The 27,908-nt window shown below is 47.1% G+C and overlaps 1 protein-coding gene across 1 annotated transcript in view; it reads right to left on the bottom strand.

Annotated features, from left to right (window-relative positions):
• Nucleotides 1-27,908, bottom strand: part of NTRK3 (neurotrophic tyrosine kinase, receptor, type 3) — a 98,052-nt gene that overhangs the window by 36,530 nt on the left and 33,614 nt on the right. The window contains exons 3-4 of the mRNA XM_010291680.1: nucleotides 5,435-5,565; nucleotides 1,195-1,367 (exon numbers count right to left, since the gene is read on the bottom strand). Of these exons, the coding sequence (XP_010289982.1) occupies nucleotides 1,195-1,367; nucleotides 5,435-5,565 (304 nt within the window). The remainder of the gene's footprint in view (nucleotides 1-1,194; nucleotides 1,368-5,434; nucleotides 5,566-27,908) is intronic.

A 27,908-nucleotide genomic window follows, 5' to 3' on the forward strand; every position in this document is an offset into this window, starting at 1 on the left:
GCTCTTAGGTGCTCATAGGTGCTCTTCTGGTGTAGGTGATTGCTTAGAAATTAAAACCTCAGGGAAGGATCTGTGTTCCCTGGTCAGAAACTGACTGTGATGGTGGAAAAATAATCACTGAGTGTATCCCAACCCTAGATCTAAACCTGCTGTGCTCAAGCTTCTTGTTCCTGCTGCAATCATGTTCACACTTAGCAGTCAAAACAGGAAAATATCAAGGGTCCAATTTTCTAAATACTGGGAAATAAAACTACTAATTATTTCAAGAGGTAAGTACCACTCCACTTGCATGCAGGTTTCAGAGCATAATTTCTGTATTGTGGGAGAACAGCACCACAAACATCCTCCCACAGTTCCTCCCTGCCCCTCACCGCTGGTGGATTCAGGGCACACAAATGATCTGCCTCATGCTGATGAAATGGTTCAGTGATGACTGGGGGGGGGCGGTCCAGCAATCTGCACCTCTCTAGAGGCAGCAAAGGCAATTACGGCACTTCGTCAGGTCTTGCCTAGTTTCTTGAGTAGCATGGTGCCACAGGGTAGGATATTTGGTATCTCAGTCAGGATCTCTGTCTGACGAGGCTTAGGAAACAAGGACCAGGCATCACCTGAGGCTCCTCCAACATTTTTCAGGTCTTTTCTGAATATAGGAATGAGAACTAGAGATCAATAAATGCCCAGGTTACCAATCAGACCAAGGACTCCAGCAAGTCTCTCAAAGAAATATTTTGGTTCTTATGCTATTGAACCAGAAGCTCGGTGACATGGGGAGTGATGGCTAGCAGCCTTCCTGCTTCAGCTGGGCATGGCTTTGCTGGGTGTATGGGACTCGGAGCTGCTGACAGCCATGGCTTCATGTCCTTCTAACCCCACAGGGCAGAGAGGGATTGCAGCCACGCTGCCTGCCGTTCCAAACTTGCTGGAGTGGGAGAAGAAAAGTTTGGTTTCCATAGCTTACAAGGATCACCCCTGTGACTACCTTAGAAGAAACATTGGGGTAGGGCTAATAAAGCACCAAATCTGGTGAGGACCATTATCTCCTACAAGCTGTACTCAGAACAACGGGCTCTCATTACCCAGCCCACCAGCAGCCACATGGCAGTGGTGTCACTGGTGCACCACAGACCTATAACAAGACACACCAAGGCTGCAGAGGAGCTGTACAGTATCTCCCACGCCCTCCTTCCCACGTACCTCAGGAATTTGTTCAGGTCCCCGTGCTTCATGTACTCAAAGACCATGATGAGCGGGTCGCCATCACCACACACGCCGTAAAACTTGACGATGTGCTCGTGCTGCAGGTTGGTCAGCAGCTCTGCCTCCCTCTGGAAATCCTTGCGGGCTGCCAAGGTGGGGTCTTTCAGTGCCTGAAAGAAGGGGCACAGATACACACAGGGTGGGCTCAGGCCGGGGTAAAGCCAGAACAAGTGGGTCACAGCATCACAGAGGAGCTGCTGAGGGAGGGAAGAGGAACGGCTGCCACCAGCTGGGTGGCACTAGGAGGGCTGGCAGTAGGTGTCAGTGGCACCACCTCAGCATTTCATTCATGTAGTTACCGGCCCGGCAGGTTCCCCAACTCATTTCCCAGGCAGCAGCAAACAAGCCTCAGAGGGTAATAGCTTCCAATTATTCCCAGCTTGGGCAGGATTTGTACTGGTGACCTAGGGGTGAATGGCTTCATATCTCATTATTATTAAATTCCTGAGCCAGCCAGTCCTTCCTATCTGTCTTTTATTTTGAAATAGCTGACTATACTGCCTTTATTCAGAAGACGGATTTGCCTGGCTGTGCAGTTATTGTGTGGATTTTTCAAACTGCCTCTGAAGAAGGACACTGTCAAGTCTTTTCTCATAATTTTTAAAATCATGTTTTTATTCCCTGCTGTTTATAACAGCTCCCCTGGCAGACTGATGCTGAAATTGGTACCCTTGTTGAGAATATCTCATCTTCCACCTTTGAGCACACCACTTTGCTGTTGCAGGGCAGCTCGCATGCTCCAGGCTGTGTGGACCAGCCTGACATTGCAGGGTTGCTATGAAGATGTTGCTGTGGGTGCAGCCAGCGATCGGAGAGGGTTCCCCAGGGTTGGAGGCCACTTGTTCATACGTTATTGTGCAGTTGCATCGGAGAGGTAGTTTGAAAGCAGCGTGTTGTCATCACAGGGTATCAAGGGAGGGCTCTTCCATGAGCACTTAGTAAAAAAGTTGAAGTCCAGAACATTTGACAAGATAGAATGGTCACAAGAATCAGCAGGGTCTTTGCAAACATTTAAGGGAATGAAGAGGCAATTCCAGTTTTGAGCTGTTGGGTGTCAGTTATATTCTCCCCATCCTCCACATGCCAGGACTCTTTAGTACCACTTCTGGCTTTAACTGTGCAGCCTAAAGGGGCCTGAAAAGGATTCAAGGCAACCTGATTCAATCCGATGTGCACCAGCTCCCCTCAGCCGTGGGGAACTTAGGTAGCTCTCCCCTTACCCACACACAAATACGCCTGCCCCCTCTCCCCCACGCCTTGAATCTCCCCAAGCTGACAAGAGAGGTGGCAGCAGGTGCGGGCTCCAATTTATGTCTAAAAGGGGATGTTAGGCATCAGAAAGCTGTGCACAGGGGAAGGGGTTGAACGTGCTGCTAACGCGCCTCCGGCTGGTCCCCGGCACTGCTGGGTGCAATGCCATGCACAGCGAAGCAGCGAGAAGCTGCTTTTCCCCTTGGAGCACATTTCCTGCAAGGTTTTTACCCAAGCCTTAGGACACTGCCTCATCTCCTTCTTCTGCCCCCAAACTGCTAGTCACATGGCATAATTTTATTTTAATTCTGTGTCCTCTGGGATAGCTTGACTAGAGATATTTAGATGGATGTTAGTTACACTGTGCAGATGGCAAAGCATCCATCCTTATCTCAGGCACCCAATTACTTGTAGTCATTTCATATCTTCATAATGTTGATGCTAGTTGATGTTACCCTATTTTTCCCCAGGAAAACAGTCCCTTCCCCCTCTTTTCTCCCTCTTTTCCTGTAGTTGCATGTAGTATTCCAAGCTGCAGTGAGTTTAGGTATCCTCTCCTCCACACGCAATCATTTCTACAAGGTGTTAGGACTGTAACTTTGTAAATATCATACACAAAAAAAAAAAAAGTTATTAAAACCCCACATTACTAAGGTTGCACAGCCAAGCATTTAGAAATGAGGGAAACAGGAGCTGGAAGTGGTGGAACAAGGAATGAAGACCAAGACCGGAGGAAGAGAAGGGATGTCTCACCAAAACCACTGAAATGCCTCCCCTGGGAAGCTTTGGGGTGGATTATATTTGTGCCTTCAGCACATGATCCCTACATGACATCCAGCAAGTCACTCAGCACCTGCAGGTTGCAGCCGTTGTCATGAATTGTCATTTGTTCCAACATTAGCTGGGAAATCCCCTCTCACGTGGCATCGGGGCCAGGTCTGCACAAGCAGACACGTGTTTACTGCAGCAGCGGGGGTCTATATGGGTCTGGTGCCTGCTGCCTGTGGGGCTGGGAAGGCAGGTCAGTAACTCCATCCTCCACCTAAGTGGATGCTTTCAGCTTGGTTTCTCTGCTTCTCCATCTGCCCTCTGCAAAACGGGGATGATACAACGCCAGCACCTCGCCGGGAGGCTGTGCGGAGGAGTGCGCTCACACCTCGGGAGCTCTCAGACACAGGAGTGATCATCACAATGAAAGCAGCCCACAGAGAAATGAAAAATACCTGTTCAGAGGGCTTGCCCTGAATACCAACCCCTCCAGCATTTCTAGTACTTCTTTGTAACCTCAACATTCTTTGCTGAATATAGTTTTTGTGCATTTCTTAGGATGTTTTTAGAAGCAAGCTGAATAAAACAGGAAGCTTGTCCATGCCATCACATCAAAACTCAGCTTATCTGCGGGGCTGCAACCTTTAGATCTGCTGAAAATCTGAGTGCATTTAACCGAGTGAGTTACACAGCCACTTTCTCTGGCCCTGGGAAGGAGTCCCTGAGAGCAGAAACAGACTCTGGGCTGGGGGCTCAGCTGCCCTAACCGGCGTGTCCCGCTGCTGCCCCGAGCTGCAGGGACCAGGGAGGTAGTGACAAATGTCCGCTGGGAGTGTGAGACCTTCAGGAAATGCAGCCAAATCTCAACTTAATATGTAAATCCTTTTTTTCTTTCCCTTTTTTTTCCCCCCTAGGACTTATAATGTGGCCCAAATTAGAGGGATTTTTCCCTGCCTTCCTTGCTCCCCCGAGCTGGCAAGAAGCCAGATTTTCAAGGCCCTGCTCCGAAGCTGGATCTGTATGATCTTGCAGGATGAAAGGCACTCTGGAGATGTAAGCTCATAGTAGCAATTAACAGAAACAAGTTCGGACGCTGTTTCTGCCTACATGCAAATGAAACTTAAAGAGACTTAAGAGACGGGATCGCGTAAGGGATGGCTGACACTGATAGGCAGGTACCAGCCATATAATCAGGCAATTAATCATATGAGTAACTGTGCTACCTCAGCTTTAACCTGTCTCAGAGGTGAAAGGTGCAATCTTGCAGTTCACGGCCGGAGCATAAGGGGACAAATGAGCTAAAAAATAAAGGCTTGAACTGCCAGTGATTAAAACAACTCTCAAGTAACCGGATGCCTCCAGCATCCTGGAGAGAGGGCTGGAACCTTTCTCCCTGTAGAGCATTGGTTCAAATGTAGATCTTCTTCCAAGGATTTAGGAGGCATCAATTAACTCCTGGGGATTAGACTACGTGTGTCTGCCAACTGGTGCCACTTGAGAGCACATTTCTGCACTGAATGGTCTTCTCTGCCCAAAGCCACACTGATGGGGCACAGCTCACATGGGGACCTTCACAAGCATGCAAAGAGCACGGCACAAGCCAAGCTGAACCTGTGTCGGCTCAAAATCACCAAAACAGGAGCGACCTGTGGCTAGGCAAGCAGGAGCTGAGTGGAGCTGAGCCGAGTTGCTTTTGCCCATCCTGCAGCAAATTGATCCCAGCAAATTGATTAGTCGCGCTTAGCTTTCAAGTGCTCGTTTTTGCTGAGGCCCTTTTCTGATTCAGCTTCTGCATGTTCCACAAGGAGATAAAATCCGGAACGAGAAAGGCCCCGCTCCCTCAGGGAGGGAAGGTGGGCTCCACGCTGCGCTGCTGCAGCTGCACGGGAGCTGACAGCTTCCAGACCAGCTTCTCCTCCCCGGCTGCCTCCTGGCCGCGTCGGCAGGAAGAGAGGCTTTGGCACTGGTGAGAATAGACAACCTTGAAGCGGAACACTGAAACTTTGTGTGACTAAGCGGATTTACCACAATCTCCAGCATCAGATAAATCTCCGCCCCTGGCCTCCAGCCCTCCCCTGATGCCCTTTCCCACGCAGGCTCATCCAGCCTCGCCGGCCAGCCCCTGCCATACTCTCTGCCATTCACCCTTGGGATTTACCTTCACTGCCACCAGCATTTTGTCGTTGGTGGGGCTGAGGTTGTAACACTCGGCCAAGAACACCTTCCCAAAGGCACCTTCTCCCAGCTCCCTCTTCAAAACGATGTCTCTCCTCTTAATATGCTGGACATCTGTTAGAGGGAGGGGAGGAAGAGGGAGAGGGTTGAGGGAAGAATGAATGAGGGTTAATTCAGGGAATGGAAAACAACTAATTCAATTTTCTAGCAAGCTGCAAAGGATCTGAAATTGCTTTACAAAAATATCTACAGGGATCTTTTTACCCACCCACGGAACGCAGCCATCCCTGGGATGGAGCTAGTCTCATGCAAAACATCTGCGAGGAAAGTACTTCAGTTTTGTCATGTTCTCACTACAAGCTCATGGCAAGCTTGCCCTCAGGGAGAGGAACATTTGGGGCAAAATCTGCTACAAAGACCCGAATCTCTTTAGAATGATCCTGGAAATAATTCTTCTCCTGTGAGGCGTAGCAAAGGTCACATACTTTTGATGCCAGGCCAGGCGAGACTAGAAGGTCCTGTTGAGTTTTGCATTTCAATCAGGATCAGTTTAAGCCCAAACTCAGGCAGATTTTTGAGGCTGAACTGTGGCAAGTCAAAGCGTTCCCCAGGGTAGGAGAACCACTGACCCCCATGCACCTTAGGGCACTGGCAGGACGCGGCTGGAAGTGCCAAGCACTGCCCTGCAGCAAGACCCTGACCCTGCAGCCTTCTCCTGTGCGACCCTTCCCTCAGAAACAAGGTCACCCCAGGATAAAGTCACTGGCACAACAGGCAAACTCAACCCGCTACTTTCAATGATGCTTTCCACTGACATTTAGCATGGCGGACTGACAGATAATAGCAACCGAGGTTTCGAGAAGACTCAAATGAGCAACAGCTATTAATTTAAGAAAGGTGCAGAGGCTTATGAAGATTGGTCTGCTCAGCTAACAGAGTCATTCATAAGGGTTAGATCTACCCAGGTACTAGGCACCTACAAGGGTAGGTAAGTGACTAGCAGGATCTCCACAAATGCTGGGTCAAGATGAAATGTTACTGGTTGCGAGGAGAGCTGGGGGTCTCCATACTCTCCTTTGGGGACAACACTAGGGTACAGCTACTTCCTGCCAAAGCTCTAAGCACCTTTCTGGCATCACAGCACCCATACAGCTCCTCTGGCAGCAAAAAGAGGCTTTTTTTAATGCCCAGAATGAACTGCGGAAACAGCTAGAGATGCACAGCCACTTCTCTAAACTGCCTTTCATTGGACCTCACTGCCTCCTTTGAGAACTGTGGTAGCACAGACGCCCCAGCTTCAGCCTCATAGTCTTGGCAGGGCAGTAAGAGCTACACACTCTTCTCCAGTGCTTGGTGAGGAAAAGCTGATGCATTAGAGGTCTTCTCAAGCAGAAGCATTAAATGGGACAGTGCCTTCTTCCCACTCCTACCCTGAGGCATTCATAACTTGGCCCTGCATCTGCTTGCTCGCAAAGTGGACTGCTTTTGAGTCTTTTTCATCTCTTCCATGCGCCACAGCTGCTGTAGGGTATGCACCCCTTAGCTCAGATGCATTTCCCGTGGGGCACTGCAGATGCAGGAGGTGGAGGTGACTAACACCGGGTTTCAACCTGGCTGCAGGGAAGCATCACTAACAGCCATCACCGTCTGCCAGCAATTCCTACCATCCAGGCAGGTGAGTAGGCACCCGTATCGACCCAGGAGAGCGCATGCCCCACAACAACGTAGGTACCACTTAATGCATCAACAAGCCAATGGATTGGAAGACTAACATCCTAATGGCTTTCATACAATTAAGCTTTCTAATTAGGAGCTCACAGGCAGGTTTAAGGAACTGCCATCTCTGGCCCTTTTGCTTGTTTGGGAAGATGGATGCTGCGAGATTGCATAAGCAATGGGCCTTGTAATGAGCGATGCCTCTATAGAGAATCCCGTTGACCTTTTCATTAATTGTTCAATAGACTGAAAACTGTTAGTTACCAATATTAATAATATTAGTAACATTAAGGCACAGGATGGTAGGTGCATCCAAAATTACTTTTGTTTTAAATCTGCAGTGACAGCCAGGGAGAACAAATCACATGTGGACTTTGCCTTCTCCACCTGGTTTAGTTGAGTGTTTTAGGAGTATCTTGAGAAATCTGAAATATTATGTGTTGAAATGTTAAGTGATACACTTGGGTGAGGAAAGTCCCAATCTAAGAAAAGCATAAATGCCACCAATTTACTTAATAGAGGAAAAGGTTTTTTTTTTCCTCTTTCTCTTGGCAAGCATTTCTATAGCACTCATCACCACAGTACCTAGGATTTGCTGTATTGACAAACCATGTATTTGAATTCTTGGTCTCCTGAATAGCAGCAGTCAAGAAAGCTGCAGGGAAATGATCTTGTATTAACAGGAGCCCAAGGGCACTTTAAAAAACTCATAATCCCAACAGAAATGTAGCAATTGCAATCCAATTGCCCCATTTGATAGCAGATAAAGTTACAAAGGAATAACCAGCGATACTATTTGAGATTATTTACACTTCTGATGAGTAAGTGGTAACATCATGAGAACTGAACCAAACTTCTCTTTCTGAATTCCCCAGGGTCTTGTCCAAAATTTTCAGCTTCCAATTCCTCCTCCCAACAACATCTTAATAAACGGTCAGACGTTGCTGAGAGCCAGCATCCAGACTGTGTAATTACATCTACATTATTAAAATAATATGCCATCTATCTTCAAGACTAGATTTTACAGAAAATTGTTAGGGTCACCTGAAAAGCTTCAGGAAAAATTTATACGAAGAATTTAAGGACATATTGTGGCAGAGGGAGTTGAATTGAGGGAGGAGCAATCCTTTTGAAGTAGTGTACTCACGTAGCACTGCTGGATTTAAAGTAAACTTGCATGTTTATAAAAAAAAGTGGTTCATGAAGTTAAGTAGTTTAACAGCAACTGGACAATCTTAATGTAGAGTCAGAAAAGTACTTTTGCTGATCACAATTCCTCTCAACCTCAAATGGCCATAAATTTTGCTTCACAGTATTTTAGGCACAAATGGAATAATAAGTGATGTATAATAAATTGCTTTTTCACGTGCTGTAGGCTTAAAATACGGAGGTTTACATGAAATTCTTCCATTCACAGTGAGATCAGCACTATGATTAATTCTACATTACCATTAAATATGGCCTTTAAACATAAAGCAATGACAAACCATGCCGGCACTGTGCAAATGGCCGTGTTATTGTGCTAACCTTGCATCTCTGCTCGTCTGTCCTGGCTGTAACTCACAGGGAAGGCCGAGGAGCCATGAAAGATGCTGTGCTGCAAGGGCACCTGGGAGGTTCATCTGCATAAATCTGTTTACCTCCTCCTGGAGAAAGCTGAGCCCTGTCTGATAAACAGCTGCTGTGTATTTGTTTTAGGCAGGCAGTGGTGTGCTAATCTGTCTCGGCTGCGCTGCAGTCAGCCCTGCCGACAAGGTGGATGCAAACTGGCTTCCCGTAAGTACCACTCGTTTTTTTTTTTTTCTTCCCTCCCCCTGTACCATTAACTTATACAAACAAGCCAACAAGACAATTCAAAAGAAGAATCTGTGCAGGAACCACAGTAAGACCTGACAGGAAAATAACCAGACTTGACAGTGTGATGGGAAGTCATTCAAGGCCGTGTTGTATCTACAGGAAGGATGTGAGTGCACAACACTGAAGTAATTCCAGTTTTAAATGAAACATCTTGCAGTCCTTGTTTTGGGATTACTCTGTTGCTGCACGACACAGAAGGAGAGTTGGGCAGATTCCCCACCTTCCTTCTTGTCCATCAAGATTTGACACATGGAGAAAGTGTTTCAAGCTCTTGCCTTCACTGTTCTGAACAACACATGAACCACATTGGAAAACACTCGACCTGCAGCTGGTTGGAAATGCCCCATGACTTCAGTTCAGTGATGGTAGCAGGTGGGTAAGCAAGAGTCTTAGCTAGAGGGTAAGTCTGCGACACTGCACTCACCTTCACAAATTGCCTCCAGAGCAGAAAGCTTTCCTTTCCTCTGGAAAAGTCAAGGCAGAGGGTTGCGGCTTTGGATCTGCAGTGCGATCTTACCTAAACCTCCTTTTGTAGGATGGCTGACTTGATCTGTGCTTACAGTGCACTCAGTCAGAAAAGTGGCTGTCTAAAAACAGCAACTTCTTCCTCCCCATATTTGCTCCCATGTGTGCCTTAGTCATGTCTGCTCCTCTTCTCAACACAAACATATTTTAGTTTGCTAATCTTGCAAACCCAGCACAGCCATGGGACATAGGGGAAGAAGAGGGACCAAAATTAATTCTGCTTTTCTTATACATCAATCCACCATGTCCTGATGGGTCACTTCTGCACTGGCTCTTAGGATGGAGCCTGGAAAAGCCAGGACTTTTTAGTTTAAATCACTGATTCAATGACTCTTCATCCATCTTTTACACTCATATTGCAGAATCTCTCTTGCTTGTGACAAGGTCATGGCAAAAAGACCCAGACTCAACCTCCAAATCCCAGGTAGAGCATACAGAGCTGGTAACAGACTGTGTGAGATGAAAACACCCTTTTTCTAATAACCATCACATCTCAATCATATGAGCAGAAATTGGGAAGCTGCATGGATACATTTCATGAATCTAATTTTCCAATTATTGTCTTGTTTCCAAATCAGTCCTGGGGGTCAGGTGACAAAGAGGTGGGTACAATGACACTGCAAATTTTGCATTTCAGATTCCCATCACAGCCAGCATCCTTAAAACCAGGGTTTGATAATACTCTCGAAGCCTGGATGCACATGATGAAGTGTTTGGACACAGATGACTACAGTGGGAGGTAAATGGACAAATCAACCTCCAAACAGAGTAAACCACGAGCAGTGCCAGTACTTAAGTTACAGCAAAATGCAAAACCACTTCTTAAGCTGGATCATTTACACCAGGTCTGAAATTAATTCCGCACATCTTCTTTCAAACTCCCAAACAGTGGTTCATCTGTATTCCTAGTGGGTTTCCTGTCCTCAGACTCTTAATTCACAAACAACATGTAGCTCACTGGCAAAACAGAGCAAAACTATGGAAATCTTTCCTTTTACTTTTGCCACCCTCTATCAGCAGCTTTCTCTTCCAACCTAGAAAAGACCAACATCAATTTTCTGTTGTTTTCTTTTCTCCTCTACGCGTGGCACTGTTTTTCTGGAGGCAGGTCCTTTCCTGCACCTCTCCATCACCCTTAGCTTTATCACTTCATGCCATTTCTTCTTCTTTTCTATTTCTTGCCCCTCTTGCTGTTCAATCCCCGTTTTAAAACCAACTTTTTTTAGATGTGTTTCTAGGGTATCCTGATTTGAGTCTGATCCTGGGCTCTTTGTGGTAATGGCCTTGATTTTCATAAGCTTCTAAAGCCTCATTTGCATCAACAGCACTTTATAAATGATAACAACAATGACAGTAGCAGCTGAGTCATTTGCTGTAACAGCTAATTTATGCCAGAGTTGTTTCTTTTTTTCTTTACACTAAGTTGTCCACAAAAAGGTAGCAAAGTTCTCGATCAATATGATACATTCACTTCTTTCTTGACTCACTGCTAAAATAATTCTTATGAATAAACTCTGCATAGCTTCCCTGCTCTGTGACAAATAAAATCAGATAAACAAAACTTACAATTTACACTGGAAATCTTGTCTTTAAGACATGTGACTACCAAACAGAGTGCCTTTCATGTCAGGCAGTCAATTGCAACCTGGATGTCAACCAAATGTGTTGATGAGTTACCCAATGTACCTGATCAGAGCAAAGTGTACAGATCGGGTAGGACCAGATCAAAAAGCCTTGCTGCTGGAGGGCTGATAAGTCATTCTCTCACAGACCTGTCTCATAGTGAGAGAAGATAATGCATAGGCTAGCTGCGCAGAGCCTGAGTCTCCCTCCTGGCTTGGTGCAAATCCATCAAAGTCAATGAAGGATATTGATTTCAATCGCGGACCACTGTGAAATACACATAAACAAAGGGAGAATAAGTCCCATAGAATTTGAAAAAATAGAGACATAACCAGGCTGTTTCTTAGCTCCGTATGGACTCCAAGTAGGTAGCCCTCCGCTTCTGGTGGCTTCTCTCTCAGCTCTGACATAAGCCACCTCTGGGAAGAGGCCCAGATACAGGCTTTGGCAGCTCGGCGCTATGCTCAAACACTGGTTCTTTGCCAGCTTCCTCTGCTAAGGCACCCTTCAAGGACTCAGCTTCAAAAAAGTCATGATTATAAGCACCAAGCAGTTCTGACACTCATTTCAAAGAGACCCCAAATCATGGAGGTTTATGTAAACGATATCTGAATCTCTGGGAACTTCATGGAGCTGGCACAGTCCTTGGCTGAACCACCTGGGCTCCAACACATGGACGCACCAAGGTCCTTCCCTCCCCCTTCTTTGTGGGCCATATGGACAAGACCACCTTGCTCAGACCTTCCTCTTCACTTTGGGGGCAGTATTTCAATCTTACTGATTCTGCATGACAGCAGTGTCCATACAGAAAAATAGAGACTTTCTCACATCTTCCATCCATCTCTCCTTTGGCCTTGATGCAACCTGAAATGCAAAGGATGCTCTCCCTTTTACTGTGTTACCCCCCTCTTTGCATCCCTTCTCAGGCTTTTCAATCTCCAGCAAACCAGTATAGTCATTGGCTTCACAGCCTCTCTTCAGACTGTTTTTGATGTCTTGTATCTTACCAAGATGCTGGCAACTTGCTTCCAGGCAGCCCTTGGTGCCTGACTATATATTACATAAACAAACAGTCGTGATCATACCATTTCATAAAGACCTTAAAAGACAACGACTTTATGTTTCTGCAGTTCCTTGCATTTTCTTACCATTCCCTTCATTCCTTGGGCGCAGCCACAAGGCATGAGTGCAGGTCCCAGATGTGAAGGAGGCATTATTGCCCAGCTGACCCAGCAGAGCCAGAGCTAAATGCAGTACATGCTGCTAAATGGACCTTGCTAAAAAATAGCTGGCCTTGACACATTTAGCTGGACAATCTGACGTTCAGTGTAACCAAGCTCAAGAAAAGAGGAGAACAGAGGAGCAACCTCTGCAAGCCAGACTCTGATGTTTTGAAAATACCTTACGTCCACCACTTCCAAGCATACCTCCAGCAATTAGGACATCATCAGCTCCTCCGGCTTTTGCTGCTGTTATGCTCTCCACCATAGCAGGTGGAGAGGAAGCCCTGACCCCAAGGGCTGCCTTTCACTCGCCAGCTAACTCCAGCCAGCCTTGATTCGAGGGAGAGCCGCGTTCCTGCAAACAGCCCTCAAGCTCCACAGAGTGATTTGATTAGCGGCACGGAGCGACTGGATTAGCGCCTGCTGAGCTGCCGTTACTCGAGCTGCTGCATCTCCGCTGCAGCACCGGCTCCGGTATCAGCCACACAGCAACCGCCGGCAACGCCAGTCTACGTGCAGTGCTCTTGGAGCTAAAGGTGAGCGTAAAGGGAGTGTGTGTGCACGCGTGTAAAGGAGCAGACAGAAAGGCAAAGCGCAATCGCTCCATAAACCAACAACTCAGCAGATGCAAGCCCAGAGAGTGCCAGACTCCCTCACCACATCACTCTCAAAACCATTTGGAAGCAGGTGACATTACCTGGTGTGACATACCTGCAAAGTTTAAACCCAAACCAAAGCAAACCTTCGTTTTCTTCATGAAAAAAAAATCTGAAAAATAATAATGTTAGAATGTGGTTGGCACCATCCCACAAACACTTTTTAAGCAAAAACTTGTCACAGCTTAAAACTCCTATGAAAACAAAACATGATTTCAAGCTCTTCTCATCTGTTTCAGTCCCATTAATCTGAGTACAAACCACTTCTTAGTAACTATTTTATGAAGAGAGCAATATAAAGTGTCCCATGGCTACTGGGTGCTGAGCAGTCTCAGCTGGGATGCACAACATCAGAGCCCTGCAGAAGCACAGCCATCCTGGGGAGAACCCAAAAGAGAGGAACTGCAGCAAAAGGAAGGGTCCTGTCATCACCCCCAGCAAATGTTTGGCAATGACTAGAGCAAGAAGGAAAGGAAGCCTCCAGCACAGCTGGGCCTTGCACGGCAGTGGGCTCTTGCCTTTAAGACAACATCCACCTTCTCCTCTTTCTGCAGGTATGTGACTTGCTATAATTACTCAAGCAAGAGCTCATCGTATCAACAGGACACTTCCTTGATCCAACAAGGTAAATCCCTTCACCTATGCTTCAATGGTTAAAATACCCTTTAGTATGGAGATCTGGAAGACTTCCTAAAGGAAATCTGATGTTTGCAAGGTTCCCTGCAGCTGCTGGGGTCAGGGTTCGGGACCAGGCACCCTGCTGTAAGAAGGGTCCCAGTTGTGCCCTGACCCTCTGCAGCAGTACCATCGTCTCCCACACCCTCTCAAATAATTCCTGGCTGACACTAAGCTGCAAAGCCAAACTGCCTCTCCAGCTTCAGCAGTCTGTCTCCTTAGACATCCAGCACCAGCTTCACATCCCGAGAGGACACTCGGGCTCTGCCTTTTGTGTACAAGAGTTAACTACACAACTGGGCTCTTCTGAGGAGGAAGGCTAAGCCCGGCAGGAGGCAGGTAGAGGAAGGACCGGAGTGGGCTGCAGAGGTCTTTGCTTTGGGCAAAATGCCCAAGAGCCCCGTGGCAACATACCATACAAGGGACCTTACACAAAGGATCCTCCTCACCAACTCAGTGGTACACTCCAGCAGCTTTTGGACACAGGGACTGGGATTCTTGGCAGGGTGGGAGGAAAAGGAAAAGAGAGAGGGGAAGAGAGTCTTCCTGGTGAACGTGTTTTCTTTCCACCAGCCAGGCCCCTAGGTCCCCTGCTGCCAAAGCACTCGAAATAAAACATTAATTCAATACCACACATTTAATTACACATTATTTGAAAGTGAATTTATTTAACGGAGGAAAATAGTCTTCAGAGAGCATCTGCCTCCCTCAGACTCATGTGTCTGTAGGGAGGGGGCTTGGAGAGGAGGAATAATGGTTTGTTTTACAACAGCAGCTATTGCTGTTCAGCTCATCCCTTCAAAAGGGGAGATTTTAAAGAGATAGAGTTGTGTTTTGCAGGAACTTACCAGCTGATTTGATTTTCCAGCTAGTTTTCACTTGATTGGAAAACACGGCTGCAGACAGATATCACTTGTCTTTCTCTTTTATTATTTTTTCGAGGGAAGGGAGGGATTACTGGTGGAGGGATGGAGGAGGATTGGCTGCCCCTTGAGGGACCACGCAGTAGTGAGATTTCAGGCTTAAGGCTTTAACAATGCAGTAATCAGACACATAAGAGCATCCTACTGCCGAGATGGATAATCACAAGAAAGCTGGAAGCGACCGGGTCTCAGCAGCAGCCTCGCGGCTTTGAGACCGTCTCCCAGCAGGAACGCAGAGGCTTACCTTCTGCCTCCGAGGTCTCAGAGCCTCTTGGCTATCGGCTCCCCCAGCCTGCGAGTTCACTGCCAGGGCTCTGCCTCCTCCAGCGGGGCCAGAAGCCAGGCAGCTCCTGCTTTCAGGCAGCGTCGAGCCTCGTATTTCTCCAGTCAGAGCTCCACTGCAGAGAGGTGGGGACCGGCTCCAGTACCTGGCACGGGCAGCAGCCCTTCCTCGCCTGCCTGTGAATCACGCTGAGCTGCTGCAAGGCCAGAAAGGAGCTGCTGGGTCCTCTGTAGGAAGGAGTTTGCTCTCAGTAAACTCAGCCTGAGCTTTCGCCTTTGCTGTCCCCTGGGCTTTGGCACCAGCAGGAGGATGTCACGCAGGGCTGGGTTAACTGGCTTATGCCACCACATGAGCCTTTCTCCCAACCCTCATCCCTGCACTGGGTCTTCCTCCCGCTCCTTAATTTGGCAGCAGCACCAAAAAACTCCCTTACCTCTGCAACAGCCTTGATTAGACTGCAATCCCCACCTGGAGCAACAGGCAGACACAAAAGCGTGCTGTGCGTCATGGCTGCTAGCACCCACTGCTCCCTCCAACAGGTAACAGGAGAGCTCAGCCCACAGCGGGGCACGACTCTGACCGACAGACTTCCCACGGTCAATCTACTACCCTTTTCGGCCTCATCAGCCAGACCCTGCTGGTGCCATCCTGGTCCCAGCAGTCAACCTCGGAGCCCTGCTGCAGTTTGCTTGCACACCCAGGTAGATTTTGTAGCACTGGGTTCAGGTTAGAGCGTTAACCTTTTCCGTGCAATTTGGAGGATTTAGGAGGTTTTGATACTACTGTTTCAATGTTGTTCAGTCTCTGGCCTGATCCATGGTTTGAAGGACCTAGCCACAGGCATATACTGCTTCTGCCTATTCCGACTGCTGTCATTGTCTTCCTAACAGCTTCCGATCTTAATGTGCCCCCACTATAAATGCTAAAAAATTCCAGATATATTGAATATGTTCTGGGGACTACGTGACTATCAGAAGTGTGGCATTAAAGACAGACGTATGGTTTGGAAGTGGTTCGAGTGCCGAATGACAGCTGTGGTCCCTGGTGCAGAACCCATTCTGAGTTCTGGAGCGTGCAGAACCCACACCAGAGCAAGAACTGTCCCCGAAGTTGGGTACAAAATGAAGAAATATTTTTAGATGAAGCGCAGTTCCCTTCAGATGTGGAAGTACAAAAACACTTTCAGAAAAATCTGTTGTGACAGAATTTCTGGACCATCTCAAAGCAGGAAATTTGGTGAGAGGTCCTGGTCTTCTGCATTTTCCAGCTAAAGCTCCAAGCAAGTTGGAAATGCTTCTTATTGTTGCCAGCCTCACCATCATCACAAAGGAAAAGGACAAAACATAGCATCTTCTGGTTTGTTTTTCCTTTTGTTTTGCTTCTGGGATCTCTGGGTACCTATGTCTTTCTTGCCCCATGCCAAATCATTCTCTCACCAACAACTTCCTTTGGTGGTGATTAAAAGAGTGGCTAATGCAGCCAAACTTATGGAACAAGAAAATTCCAGAAGTGAGGCCATATGGAGTAAAAACATGAGGTGTTGAAAGACAGATCTCAGGCTCAAGTTATGATTTCATTAGAAAGCCTCTCTCGAATTTGCCCAATTTCCATCTCTCCCCTTCCTTCCCACCTCCTCCAACTCCCTTTCTCGCAGGACCAACACAGGAGGTGCGCTTACGTCTATGGCTTGATGAAGTGTTCCCTCAGACTCATGTTTTCCTAACACCCCGAATGGACGTTGCTCCGTCTTTTTTCCTGCCTGAGGTTTCCTTGGCTTTCTCCCTACTTGTTCTGTCTGCACAACCCCATCCCTTTTTTCATCTTGCCAACTTCTCCTGACAGAAGGAGGAGTAACGTGAGTCAGCTCTGCCTGCTAGGCTCTAAAATTACTGTGGTTTGGGTGATTTCGGCAATTGTTATGCGGCAGCAAATTATGCAGAGAAGGAATAAAGAGACGGACGGATCGTACACAGGAATTAGCTAATCTGATGGAGATAGCAGCTGGTCCTCTTTTAACTCTCCAGGTCTGTGCATAGTTGGGGCTTCCTGTACCCCTTTGGTCCATGTCTGAGCCACAGGTAGGATGCAATGAATATTGGGCTGGTGCTCCTGTGATGCTTCACACAAAGAGAAATCCACTTTTCCTCTCAGGTCCCACTCGCTGCTGAAAAATGAGCAGGGTAATGGCAGGGCAGCTCTAGACGAGAGAAAGGAGCCCAGCAGTGCCCTGGGTCCATCCTGCAGAAGAGGACTTCTGAAAGGCAGCAGTTCAGCCATGTGTCGACCCCGGAGCTGCTCTACAGTGGGACCTGACTCGTTTCACAGACGCTGGCTGAGCGGAGGCACCGTCGTGCCAACACCACCTTCCTTTCCTTGGCAGAAACAGAGTGCTTTGAGGAGCAAGAAGTGAACCAGAAAAAGTTCTCCTTGGACAAGGCTTTGGAAATCCTTCATCACCAGGAGTTCAGGACTATTTAAGGAACCACATGTTCTTGTTAGGACACTGTCCTTCCTTCCCTGATGGTACTGCTTTATCGTATCCCTGCCGTGTCCTGCCTTTATTATGATTATAAATGAGACTCCATCTTGGTTTATTGACTCTGCCACTCCCAGCATGGGGAGAACATGAGGTAATAAAAGACTGTATATTTGTCCATTTGTCTGTTATCTTTCAGTGATGCCTCACACCATTATGAGCCAGATGATTAGGGTGAATTTTCACAGAAAAACATCACGAACTTCACTGTGTACAAGAGGGGAAAAAAAAAATCCTACAGTTTTCTCCTGTGGCAAAACATCAATGTCTGCACCAGGGGAAAAATACCCTGTTAATTCTTCTTAAGGGCCCTGGTGAGACTTGAGAAAACATTCTGCAGTGCTGGTAGCCTCAGAAGACATGATTAATTGCAGATGGTGAAAAGGTGCATGTTCAGCTTTAAACGATCTATGTGTGAGGACTGGATGATTGCTAAGTTGGTATTCAAGACACACGGGGAAGGCAACCTACTAGGATCTTCATCTACAAAAACAAGATTATATATATACACCTTCATATATATATCATATAAGGCTTAACAGCTTAAATTTAAACGTGTATAGTGGAGTTTTACAGCAAGACCGTTCTGCTAGTGGAAAGGACCAAAATAAGCAAGGTTGCTGAGAAAGGAAGGAAAGGGAAATAATGTTTTGCAGTTAGCTGAGGATGCAGAGGCACAAAAAGGACCTCCCAAAGCTGGCAACAGCAATTTCTAGATGAATATGTGGGTAATGCTGCAGACCACAGGGTGGGGTGTAATGGTGGAAAGATCTCTGATAATGCCACTAGCTGTTTCTCCTCACCAGCTTAGGACAGGTCTCATTTCATCGGAAAATGTCTTGAACAAGAGTATATATGTTGCTTTCCTGAATTGTCTTGATTGGAGGGCCAGCATCAGATATTGGGATGATAATATGGAAAAATCAGAGGCCAGTTTCCACTAATCTAATCCATCGGTCTGCTTGCAAATCCTCTTTCATTATTGCAATCTGAGCTTGGAAAGTGACTCCGAATTCAGCTTCTATTATAAAGGTCACCTTGATATCTTTTCTTTATCAATCAGAGTTTAAATCAAGTCCCTTAACCTTTTCCCAGAGCAGAGATTTTTCAAGCCAGGGGAAATGGGCAAACCATTTGTAACGGGCAAACCTACCCTGATAAATATCTGAGTGCAGATGAGCACCCAAAGTTCAGAACTTCACTCAGACTTCTTGCATTTACACAGCCAGGCTGCAATTCTCCTGCAAACAGAGCTCACATCAAGTCATCCAAGGCCTCCAGACTAGAAACTGGAATTGTAGAGAAAGCAGACAAAATTTAAAAATAATGAAGAAAAGAATAATTACCAAGCTGTTCAAAATCACATCTTCATTTCTAGAAGTTCAATGAAGGAAAAGATTCCTATGCTGTCCAGCTTGCTTCATTTATCCATTTTCATAGAGAGTGCTGTGTCTCCATTGCATAAATTGCAGTGTCCCCATACCACGTCTCCTCCAGTGTGTGTATATTCCCAGTGCTGCTCACAGTATTGCAGAAGGGTCAAAGAGCTGTTCTCTCTCTCTGGTTCTCTTCTCTTGCTTGGGATTCTTCTCTCAAACACTTCCCAAATCAGGAGAGGCACTGGGCACATTTAGGACCTCGGCCACAGTCAGCGCTGGTGAAAAATCACTCACGTTCGTGGTGCCACAGGAGGGATGACTCTGGCTCCTGCTTTCAGTGTTTCCTTGCAGATCATTAGCAGACATTATGAAAAATACAGATGGTTAAGACTGACTGAGGACACATCGCTTTCAACCTCTTTCCAATTGGAAACACTTTTAGCAACAGCTCCTTTCTTTCTCATGCTCTTGGGGCAGATTTCCACACAGGTTTTTATTTTAAATCCTATACCAGTTCTTCTACCCCCAGTCATTAATCTTTGATGCTGGTCCTTGTCAAATACTTGCTGAAAATCTCAGTGTACTCTATTTACTGAATTTCCCTTATATGTAGTGGCAGTTAGCGCCTCAGGGAACGCCAGCAGATTAGTTGAGTGCGACCTCCCACTACTTCAAGCCTCCACAGAACGTTGCTTTTCCAGGTGTTCTCCCACAACATCCCTTAAAGTTTAAGAAGATTTCCAAGAATTTCCCAGAGCAAACACTAAACTTACTGGTCTGTCTTTTATCCCCGTTATGTCCACCACCCTCCAACTCTCATCCATCTGCCCCATTTTAGACAGGTGATTTAAAATGGCAGTGAAGAGCTCAGCAAGTCATGTGCATGCCCACAGTTGTGTACCTTACAGGATGTCCTCCATCTGCAGAGGATGCTCACCTTGTCCCGTGCCCTTGAACAGCTGGCCACTGATATGGAGAGATCTTTCTCTTCATCCTCTATAAAGTTGGATGCAATTTTGGCAGATGACAAATAATTTAATAGTCCTTCTCTCCTCTTATCGTTGATATAAGCTGGCTTTTGTTCTCTGTCGCCAGTCTAAGTTCTCCATATAGCACTCTCAAGATAAGCACTTTCTCCTTCGTATCCCCCGCAGCAGCTCACTGTTCTCTTCGAAACTCCAAACCCCTCCTTGCTGTGAGGCCAGTTTCATTGTCTCTGAGATACTTGTGTGCAAAAGGACCTTGTAGTCTGAAATACACCCTCAGCATCCCGTACGGCTGCTGCTTTCCGTCCCTTTGTTTTCTCCTGCTTTCTTCCTCCTCCCCTCTCCTTTCACCGTGATACTTCCGCAGTGCCCCATCACGGTCTCTCCCTCTGGCTTAGCCAGCCTGGCGTACTTTCGTTCTTCCATCTCTTCTTTTATTGTTTTGATTTTTACTAGACTGAGTGTTTAGGGCAGCCTTCCCAACTGTATCTTAAAGACCTGCATTAAAGCCCGGCCAGCTTTCTTCGCCTCGTTTTGCATTCCCTGTGAGCCCGCCCGCTGAGAGGCCGGTGGTTTTGTATGGCTGCCTTTTCTGCAGACCCTCCTCAGCACTTCAGCTCTGCAGGGAATATAATCACTGCATCCTAGATGCTCTTCAGTTTCAAGTGTATTTATTACAGCTGCTCAATTGCCTTTAATCTGTCCTTTCTCCTCCTCCTCCCCCGCCAACTGCCGTCTTTTCACTGAACTTGAAGTGCACTGAAGGAGGCTTTTCCCTCTGACCCTCGCTGCCCGCTCCAGCCCCGTCCCTGCACCGACTCACGCTGGGTGCCTTGTGCACTCATTATCGCTCATTACCCACGTGGCTTAACGAATGTGCCGGGCCCTTTGCAAACAAGTGCAAGTGTCGCAGACAGAACGCTCCCACTGGTGACCCCTCGGGACTAATTGAAGGAGAGAAGACAACACTTCCATGCACAAATTGCCTGTATCATCAGCACCGGGATGGAAATAAAGATGAGAAAGTCTCCCAGGCCTGCCTGAGAGAAGGAAACCTTAACGACAGAGAGTACCCGTGCCTGCCAGAGACTTGTAAAGCAATGTACTTCTCGGGTGGGTTGAACTATGTTTTTGTGCAGGTGATGCGTGTCCCTTCAGCAACAAGGTTGAGGGTGAAACCACAAACATCCCTTCAGAGATGGAGCTGAAACAGCCGGAGAAGCCCCAGTTGATATGAAAGACATCAACATGCCTTCCTGTACATTAAGCCGTGTGAGCACACAAACACCCTGAGGTTTAATTGGAGTATTAATGTATTAAAGCACTGACACAAACAAAAAGGGACTACTTTCATAAGCTAGAAAATCCTTGAGTACATTGTAATTAGCTGGGCTTGTTAAACCACTTAATAAGCGATAGATAGCATGTGCCTGATGCCCCTGTGCCTTGGCTCAGTGGGCAAGACAGGCAAGTGCTTAAATAGGAAATTAGTTCCGTTCTTAAGTGAACCCCTAAGAAATATAATTTCATTCCCTGTTAGAGGGGGCTTCTGCCCAGGGCAGACACAGCTGAGACCAGTGCCAGGGTCACAGGTTTCTCTGGTCACAGCCCCCATACTTCCCCTGGGGTCCTGTTCCCTGTCTGGCCATGCGCTCCCATGTGCTTCTGCAGGAACTGTAACAGCCTGGGGAAGGCAACACACTTGCCTCAGTTTCCCTTCCTGAAAATGGCCTCCAAACTAGACCCTTAGCAAGTCTCCTTGACTATTGATTGCAAAACTGCTCTAAAAACCTTCAAATAGAACAGATACAGAAAAAGGGAAGCAACACAGCAGGACAAAACACCATGTAGACAGCATTTCTCAGCAGATCCCAAAGCTTTACAGACTAACTGTACATTCATAGAAGTCCTTTCTCCTTTGCGATCCTGTCCTCTCAACTCACTACACAACGATCTCACAGGAGCAATCTCACCTTGACTGGAAGGGACTGAGGGGAAATGCATTTGCCTGTGCTTACCCAGGCCCTTTATTTGAGGTCCAAACCTGGAGCCTGTATGAAGCTCCTTGGGGATATGCCTGATTCGGTTAGAGAAGAGGAAAGAGCTGCCATGTGCTCACTACACAACCAGGCAGCTTCCAGCCTGTGCCCAGTGGATTCCAAGGAAAGGTGGGAAGGGCTGGCACTGGGAGCATGGGGGAGAAAGCACCTTGTTGGACACAGAGTGGGTGGTTTACCTTTTCAAATGTTGGGCTGCTTTCTTTGCAACGTCACATTTTTCAGGTATTCTGGGGAGGAAATGCCTGGTTTCTGAACCAGGTAACTAAGGAGCATGAAGTATGTAGCTGTATCATAGCATCCAGTGTGTGATTTGCATGGGGTAAGGAGAAGGGAATATATTCACATAACTCCATATGACACAGTGGCACTACCACAACTTTCACCAGCTCACAAAGTGGACCAAAGTAGCGAGAGCCAGGAAACCATCCAAAAGACATCCCAAAAGCTTTCTGGCCAGCAAGCAATCACTCTGTGATCACCCTTTTCCCGCTGCCGAGGGGTGCCAGGAAAGGGGAGAAGTCAGTGCAAACACAACCAGAGCAGGCGAGACATCTCTAGGGTTACTCAGCATCCCTGAATGTGAAATGTGCAGGCAGTGCCTTAATTTTATCCCAAACTCCATCTTACACCCACAAGGATACCACCCACCCAGGTGCTCCTGCGCAGTCCAGCTGGCTATCCAGCACCCAGCTTAACTTTCCCCAGCACATCACCACGTGCAACAGCAGCTTTCAGAGAGCGGGCAGAGAAGGTCCCTTAAACATCGCCTCCACGCAAGTCCACCACGGGCACTTGCAGCTCTGCAGCTACTCCTAGATCCCAACTGGATTCTTCTTTTCATCTTTGTTCTGCCTCCTATTCTAGTACTGAACCCCAGGCCTGCTGCCTCGGAGCTTCCTCCAAACGCTGCATTCATCCATTTTTAAAGGTGACCTTCCAGCTTTAAAGGAAGTTAGCAAGCCTCACTGTCTTCATTTGCCCTCTCCTTCTTTTCAACCTGCTCTTTATTATGAATTAAAAAGGGGCCTGAAAGGTTTCTCTATTAAAAAATAAAATCTTTAGAAAGAGCACATGCTTCCAAATATTTCTCCCCCAGTTTTTGCAGCAGCCTTCTTGGGTGTCACGGTTCTGGCTTGCTGCAAACTATCAGCTGCCAGCTCTGATGGTGAAACCTGCCTGGGCGTTTGTCCTCCCTCCCATCCCCACGGGTGCCTGCCATCCCCACCCCATCGCCGGCCTCCCCCTCCCTCATGCTGTCACTGTTGTTCAGCAAAGCAGCTCCCTGAAATGTTCTGGGTGAAAAATAACTTTTGAGGGTGCAGGGGTGGAAGTGGGGTTATTTTTAAGTTGGATCATACTAGACACCTGGGTTACACCGTGGCCTCATAAGCTCTTGTGCTGGCACAAATGAAGAGCAGCGAATAAATGAAGTTCTCTTTATCTCACCTTACTGCCAAAGCAGCATCTTACAAGCCCTGGGGCCGTATAGCAACAGAAAGGGAAGGTGTCTCCAGCCTTTAGCAATAATAATATTACTCTTGCCAATGAATTGGTCACAGTAATTAAAAAGGCAGTAACAAGACAACATGATAGTTTCCTGTTGTTGTGGTACAACATTTTTCTATTTAATCAGGACAGGCAGGACCTGAATTTTTACTGCAATACAACTGAAATAAGAAAGAAAACTATGATTTTATAAAATGAAAGTGCAACTTCCAGCCCTTCTCTTAGACTACAGAATCAAACAAAAAAAAACACACAAAGAAAAACCAACCAACCAATCAACCTCTCTTCTACCTGTGTTTTCACTTTCTTGACTGAGTTCTGGTGCTATTTAGACTGGTGATGTTGAATATTTCCTTTTGCCAAGAAGTCAGGACACCACAATCCAACGCCATGCAGACACACTCTGGATTTAGTCATTGGCATCAGCCTGCACCCCAGAAACCATAGAGATTTTCTGTCCTGTGGACATCTGGCTGCCAGGAATGAGGCCGACACCTACAAAGTCATTTCATGCTGACCACGAAGTGACCACAAATGAACAGGAGCCCTTATTCACAGCTGGCTTTGAGCCTTGGAACTGCCTGGCACAGTCAGAAAGCAGCCAGCCTCTCTTTCCAAACTATTTAATTACATTTTTCCCTGCCACTGTTTGCCAGACCCGGTGTTAACCCTTCAACCCTTCTCAACCCCAGTGCATACCTAGGACTCTTTGTTCTCCATCCAAGCCAACATGCCTGTGCTGTTCCCAGCAGACCCACTGTGCTCTCACAGGCTCACTAGGCTATACGTTTTACTCCTTTAAAGGCCAGCAATCAAGCTGCACAACAAGGGAAGCAGCTGATTAGGTTCTTGCTACAATCATCTACTGAAAGCAGGAGAGTATTTCAGATTTTCAGGAGGAAAGAGGGCTTCCCAAAGCAAAGGCAGGATCATGAGAAGAAGGTGCTACCAGGTCAAGATTTAGTACAATAAATAATGGAAGGTTCCTCGCCTCACACTCTCAGCCTTTCCTTAGCTCTGATGCTTGGTTTCATCTTTGGGCTATGAATAATTCATGGAACCTTAAAATATATATATATATCTATATCTCCTAGAACAAGGAGTCTTTATTCGGAGTGTGTTGAGAGAGCAGGGAGCAGCATGTGCAATGCCTGCTCTTGGACTGGGATGTCCCTTGGGAAAGGACCCTTGTGGCTCCCCACTTCTTTCCAGACTCAGAAGCTGTCTGAGCTTGAAGCTGAGCTCTGTGGGAGACTCCAGCTCAGTCTCTACCACACAGAGATGTGCTTGCTGATGAGGGTCTCAAGAATTGCTTTCTTGAATCACGCCCAGGACCAGCTCAGAGCCAGGCTCTTCTCATTCATCCCTGGCAGCCAGAGTGTACAAACACTGCCAGTGCACCGCAGGGGACTTAAATCATTTATGCAGGATTACAGATGGGGGGAAGCTGCAGCAAAAACTTACCTCCATGTCACAGCCTAATCCACTGAGGACTTTACCATCCCAACTTCCAGTTCTCTGCCTTGGGCAGTAGATCACATTTAATGATTGTGTCTCTTTCCTTAGAAATCCAACACCACCTTTCCACCATCAATATTTGACTCTTACTGTGCATACAAACACAAACATACACACATCCCTGCACCATGACCAGCAAACATCTACTTACTTCTCCAGACAAGAGCATCATTTCGGGCATTTCCAAGGATGTTATGTCAAAGTAACCTTGTTTCCAACCGAAGAGATGGCCATCTTCTGATTTCTTGCCGGGGAACATAAGCACGGGCCTGGGTGAGATCTGGTGAAAGCTTCAAGCCCGTGAGGATCCATCGTTACTCAGAAGGGAGCACAGGCAAGAGATGGAGAGATCTCAGTCAGGGCAAGCTTGGCAGCAAAGACCTCTGTGGCTCATGTCCAGCAAGCTATGGGATGCCTCCCTTCCTGTGCTGGCAGGCCAACAGCCCAGGTAGCCAGCAAACCTGAGTTTCACAGTACCATAAGCTAATGGCACAGACATGCCCCAAAAGGTTGAACCATCCCTTCAAAGGACCACTTAAATATATTCCTGTACAGCCCATTTGTTTTCAGTGGTCCTTTCAGGACCAAAGAGCCACGTTTCAGTCTATGCTGTATCTATAGCTCATGATCACCACATTTCCTTGCTCTTTGGAGTCTTGGAGATCTTCTTCCTTAGAAGAGACATTGTTGATCCTTACCCATTTGGGTGTACCTGACGATATCTTCTATGCTCAGGAGTCTTCTTTATTTCCTAAGAGTGACTCTGTTTTTTTGGCAAGAGATATTCTCCTTCCCTTGTAAGACTGCTATTGATATCAATCTGCCCGTTTTCTTTGGGGCTCAGGCCAGCACCACTGAATCCAGGGAAGGAAGTTTGGCACAAGATTAGATGCTTCGCTCATTACAGTCATGCAGAGGAGCTTAAGGACCTACAGAGAACAGTACCCAATTCCCAGGAGTCCCCTCTGAGGTTAACAGGATTAAACTGATCTTTCAGTCTAGTCACAGGACAGTATTTTCATCCAAGATGCACTGTCAGGGACTCTGCTGCCGCCTTCTGAAGCCATAGCTACAGATCTTCTGTTGGGACTGAGTGCCAAGCGTTTCATGAGGCTGCAAAAGAGGCAATCCATCTGAAATGCATGCTCTGCTGGCACCAGACAGAAGGGTTAAGGCACACCAGAGCCTTTTTTGCTTACTGCTGATGAAAATGAAAGACTGGCGCTACCATCAAGTAGCCACCCTTGCAAGTTCCGTGCTCCCGAGTTTTCTAAAGGAGTGAACAGCCATGCTGAACACCTCCCACAGCTCTGCCATACCTGCTGGCACCCCAGCTGCATCCCTCAGCCGCCAGCCCTGACCTGGGCAGTCAAACAGGAGCAGTGGTGGGGGTTAACCCCAGTTTCCAGCAGCACGTGGCTCTTCAGGTTTTCAGCTCTGACACAGTGCCAGGTCTGCAGCATTTCCAGCCAGAAGAGCCCCTGCTAGTTCCTGAGCAAGGACTGACAGTTTCTCACTGATACTGTCTAATGCAGTCAGTTATCCTTTATGCATTTAGAGGAGATCCATCAGAATAATTCCTGCTAGAGGTCTGAATTCAACATATTACACACAATAGCTCCCGGGAAGGAGAAAAATTACACTTACTTGTCTTTAAGCGAGTCCTTTCTCAGTTGCCTGCAACGTCTGTGCAGCATGAGATGCGATGGCTTTGGGGGATGTGTACCTCTGGAGTTGTTCGAGCAGTGCGGAGCGCATGACTGGAGCTTAAACACTTTTAAACTTGCAAGCCTTTCTGGCACCATTCGATGAACAAACATGTCTCAGAAAACACAAAGCAAACCTGCAGCCACTTTCAGCAGTTTATAGGGGACTGGACCAGGCACTATCAAGCAAGGAGTGACTGTGCACAGCTGTTCCTATCGTCCCCAAATACTGCTTGGCACTGATGCAGCAAAACCAAAATGCTCTGTTGATCCAGAATATCTCTAAAATTGCCAGGCAACAAGGTCTCATGAGGAAATCAGAGCAGAGGTACAAACTCTTCGGCCTGGCAAAATGAGCTCACACTGGTGGTGTTTGCAAAGTTCACACTGCATTATCATGGTGCCACCTTACATCCCTGTTATTGACACTAGGGACTGAATCCCTGTGGGACCAGGCATCAGACGCATGCAGAACATCAACTTGCAAGGCCATGAGCTCCTTCTCTCTTGTATCAGATGTTGCAATACACTCCACCACCTCACCACTCTAGCCCACAGATTGCAAACATCCCTCCCTCCCTCTCCCAATTATCTCAATAAACAGCCTGGACACATCTCTGACTCACTTAAGATAATGATGACCTGGCCATGATTAGCTTATTCAGACATCCTGGCAGTTTACCGAGCCTAATGTGACTCCAGTCTGGCTCTTTCTGACTTCTCATGACAGAGGCTGACCTCCTGCCAGCAGCTGCGCAGATCAGTGGATGGAGACCCACATAGAGATTAAATGCAGGCTGCTCCCAAAATTCAGGCTGGAGCCATGAAGGCTACTTGCTCTGAAAACAAGCTCTTAACTTACTTCAGAGGACCTGGGGAACAGTGGTTAGTTTGGGTTTTTTACCAACAGACAGGCCTGGTGGGGTGGTACCTGTCCCAAGATACGAAACAGAAATATGGGGTTAAGGACAACCCCAAATACCAGATTACTGAAGAGCATCTCTTCATATTACATTTCTGGCTGCCTGTCTGAAGCATTCACTTACCCAACCTGAGAGCAAAAGCAGCACCAGTCAGCCAGTCACACAACATGAATATCTGAAGCAAACCCTCAGACAAAAAAGGCCAAATAGTCTGAATTCATAGGCAAATCCTTACAAAAAGTCAACTCCTCTGCAGGAATCGGGCACAGGTCACAGATGACTCACTAACAGCAGAGCAAATCGTTCAACCAGCACTTGGAATGAATCCCTCTGCTTTGTAGAGAAGAAATAAAATTTATTCC

Source organism: Phaethon lepturus, unplaced genomic scaffold, assembly GCF_000687285.1.
Source record: "Phaethon lepturus isolate BGI_N335 unplaced genomic scaffold, ASM68728v1 scaffold6217, whole genome shotgun sequence".
Lineage (NCBI taxonomy): Eukaryota > Metazoa > Chordata > Aves > Phaethontiformes > Phaethontidae > Phaethon > Phaethon lepturus.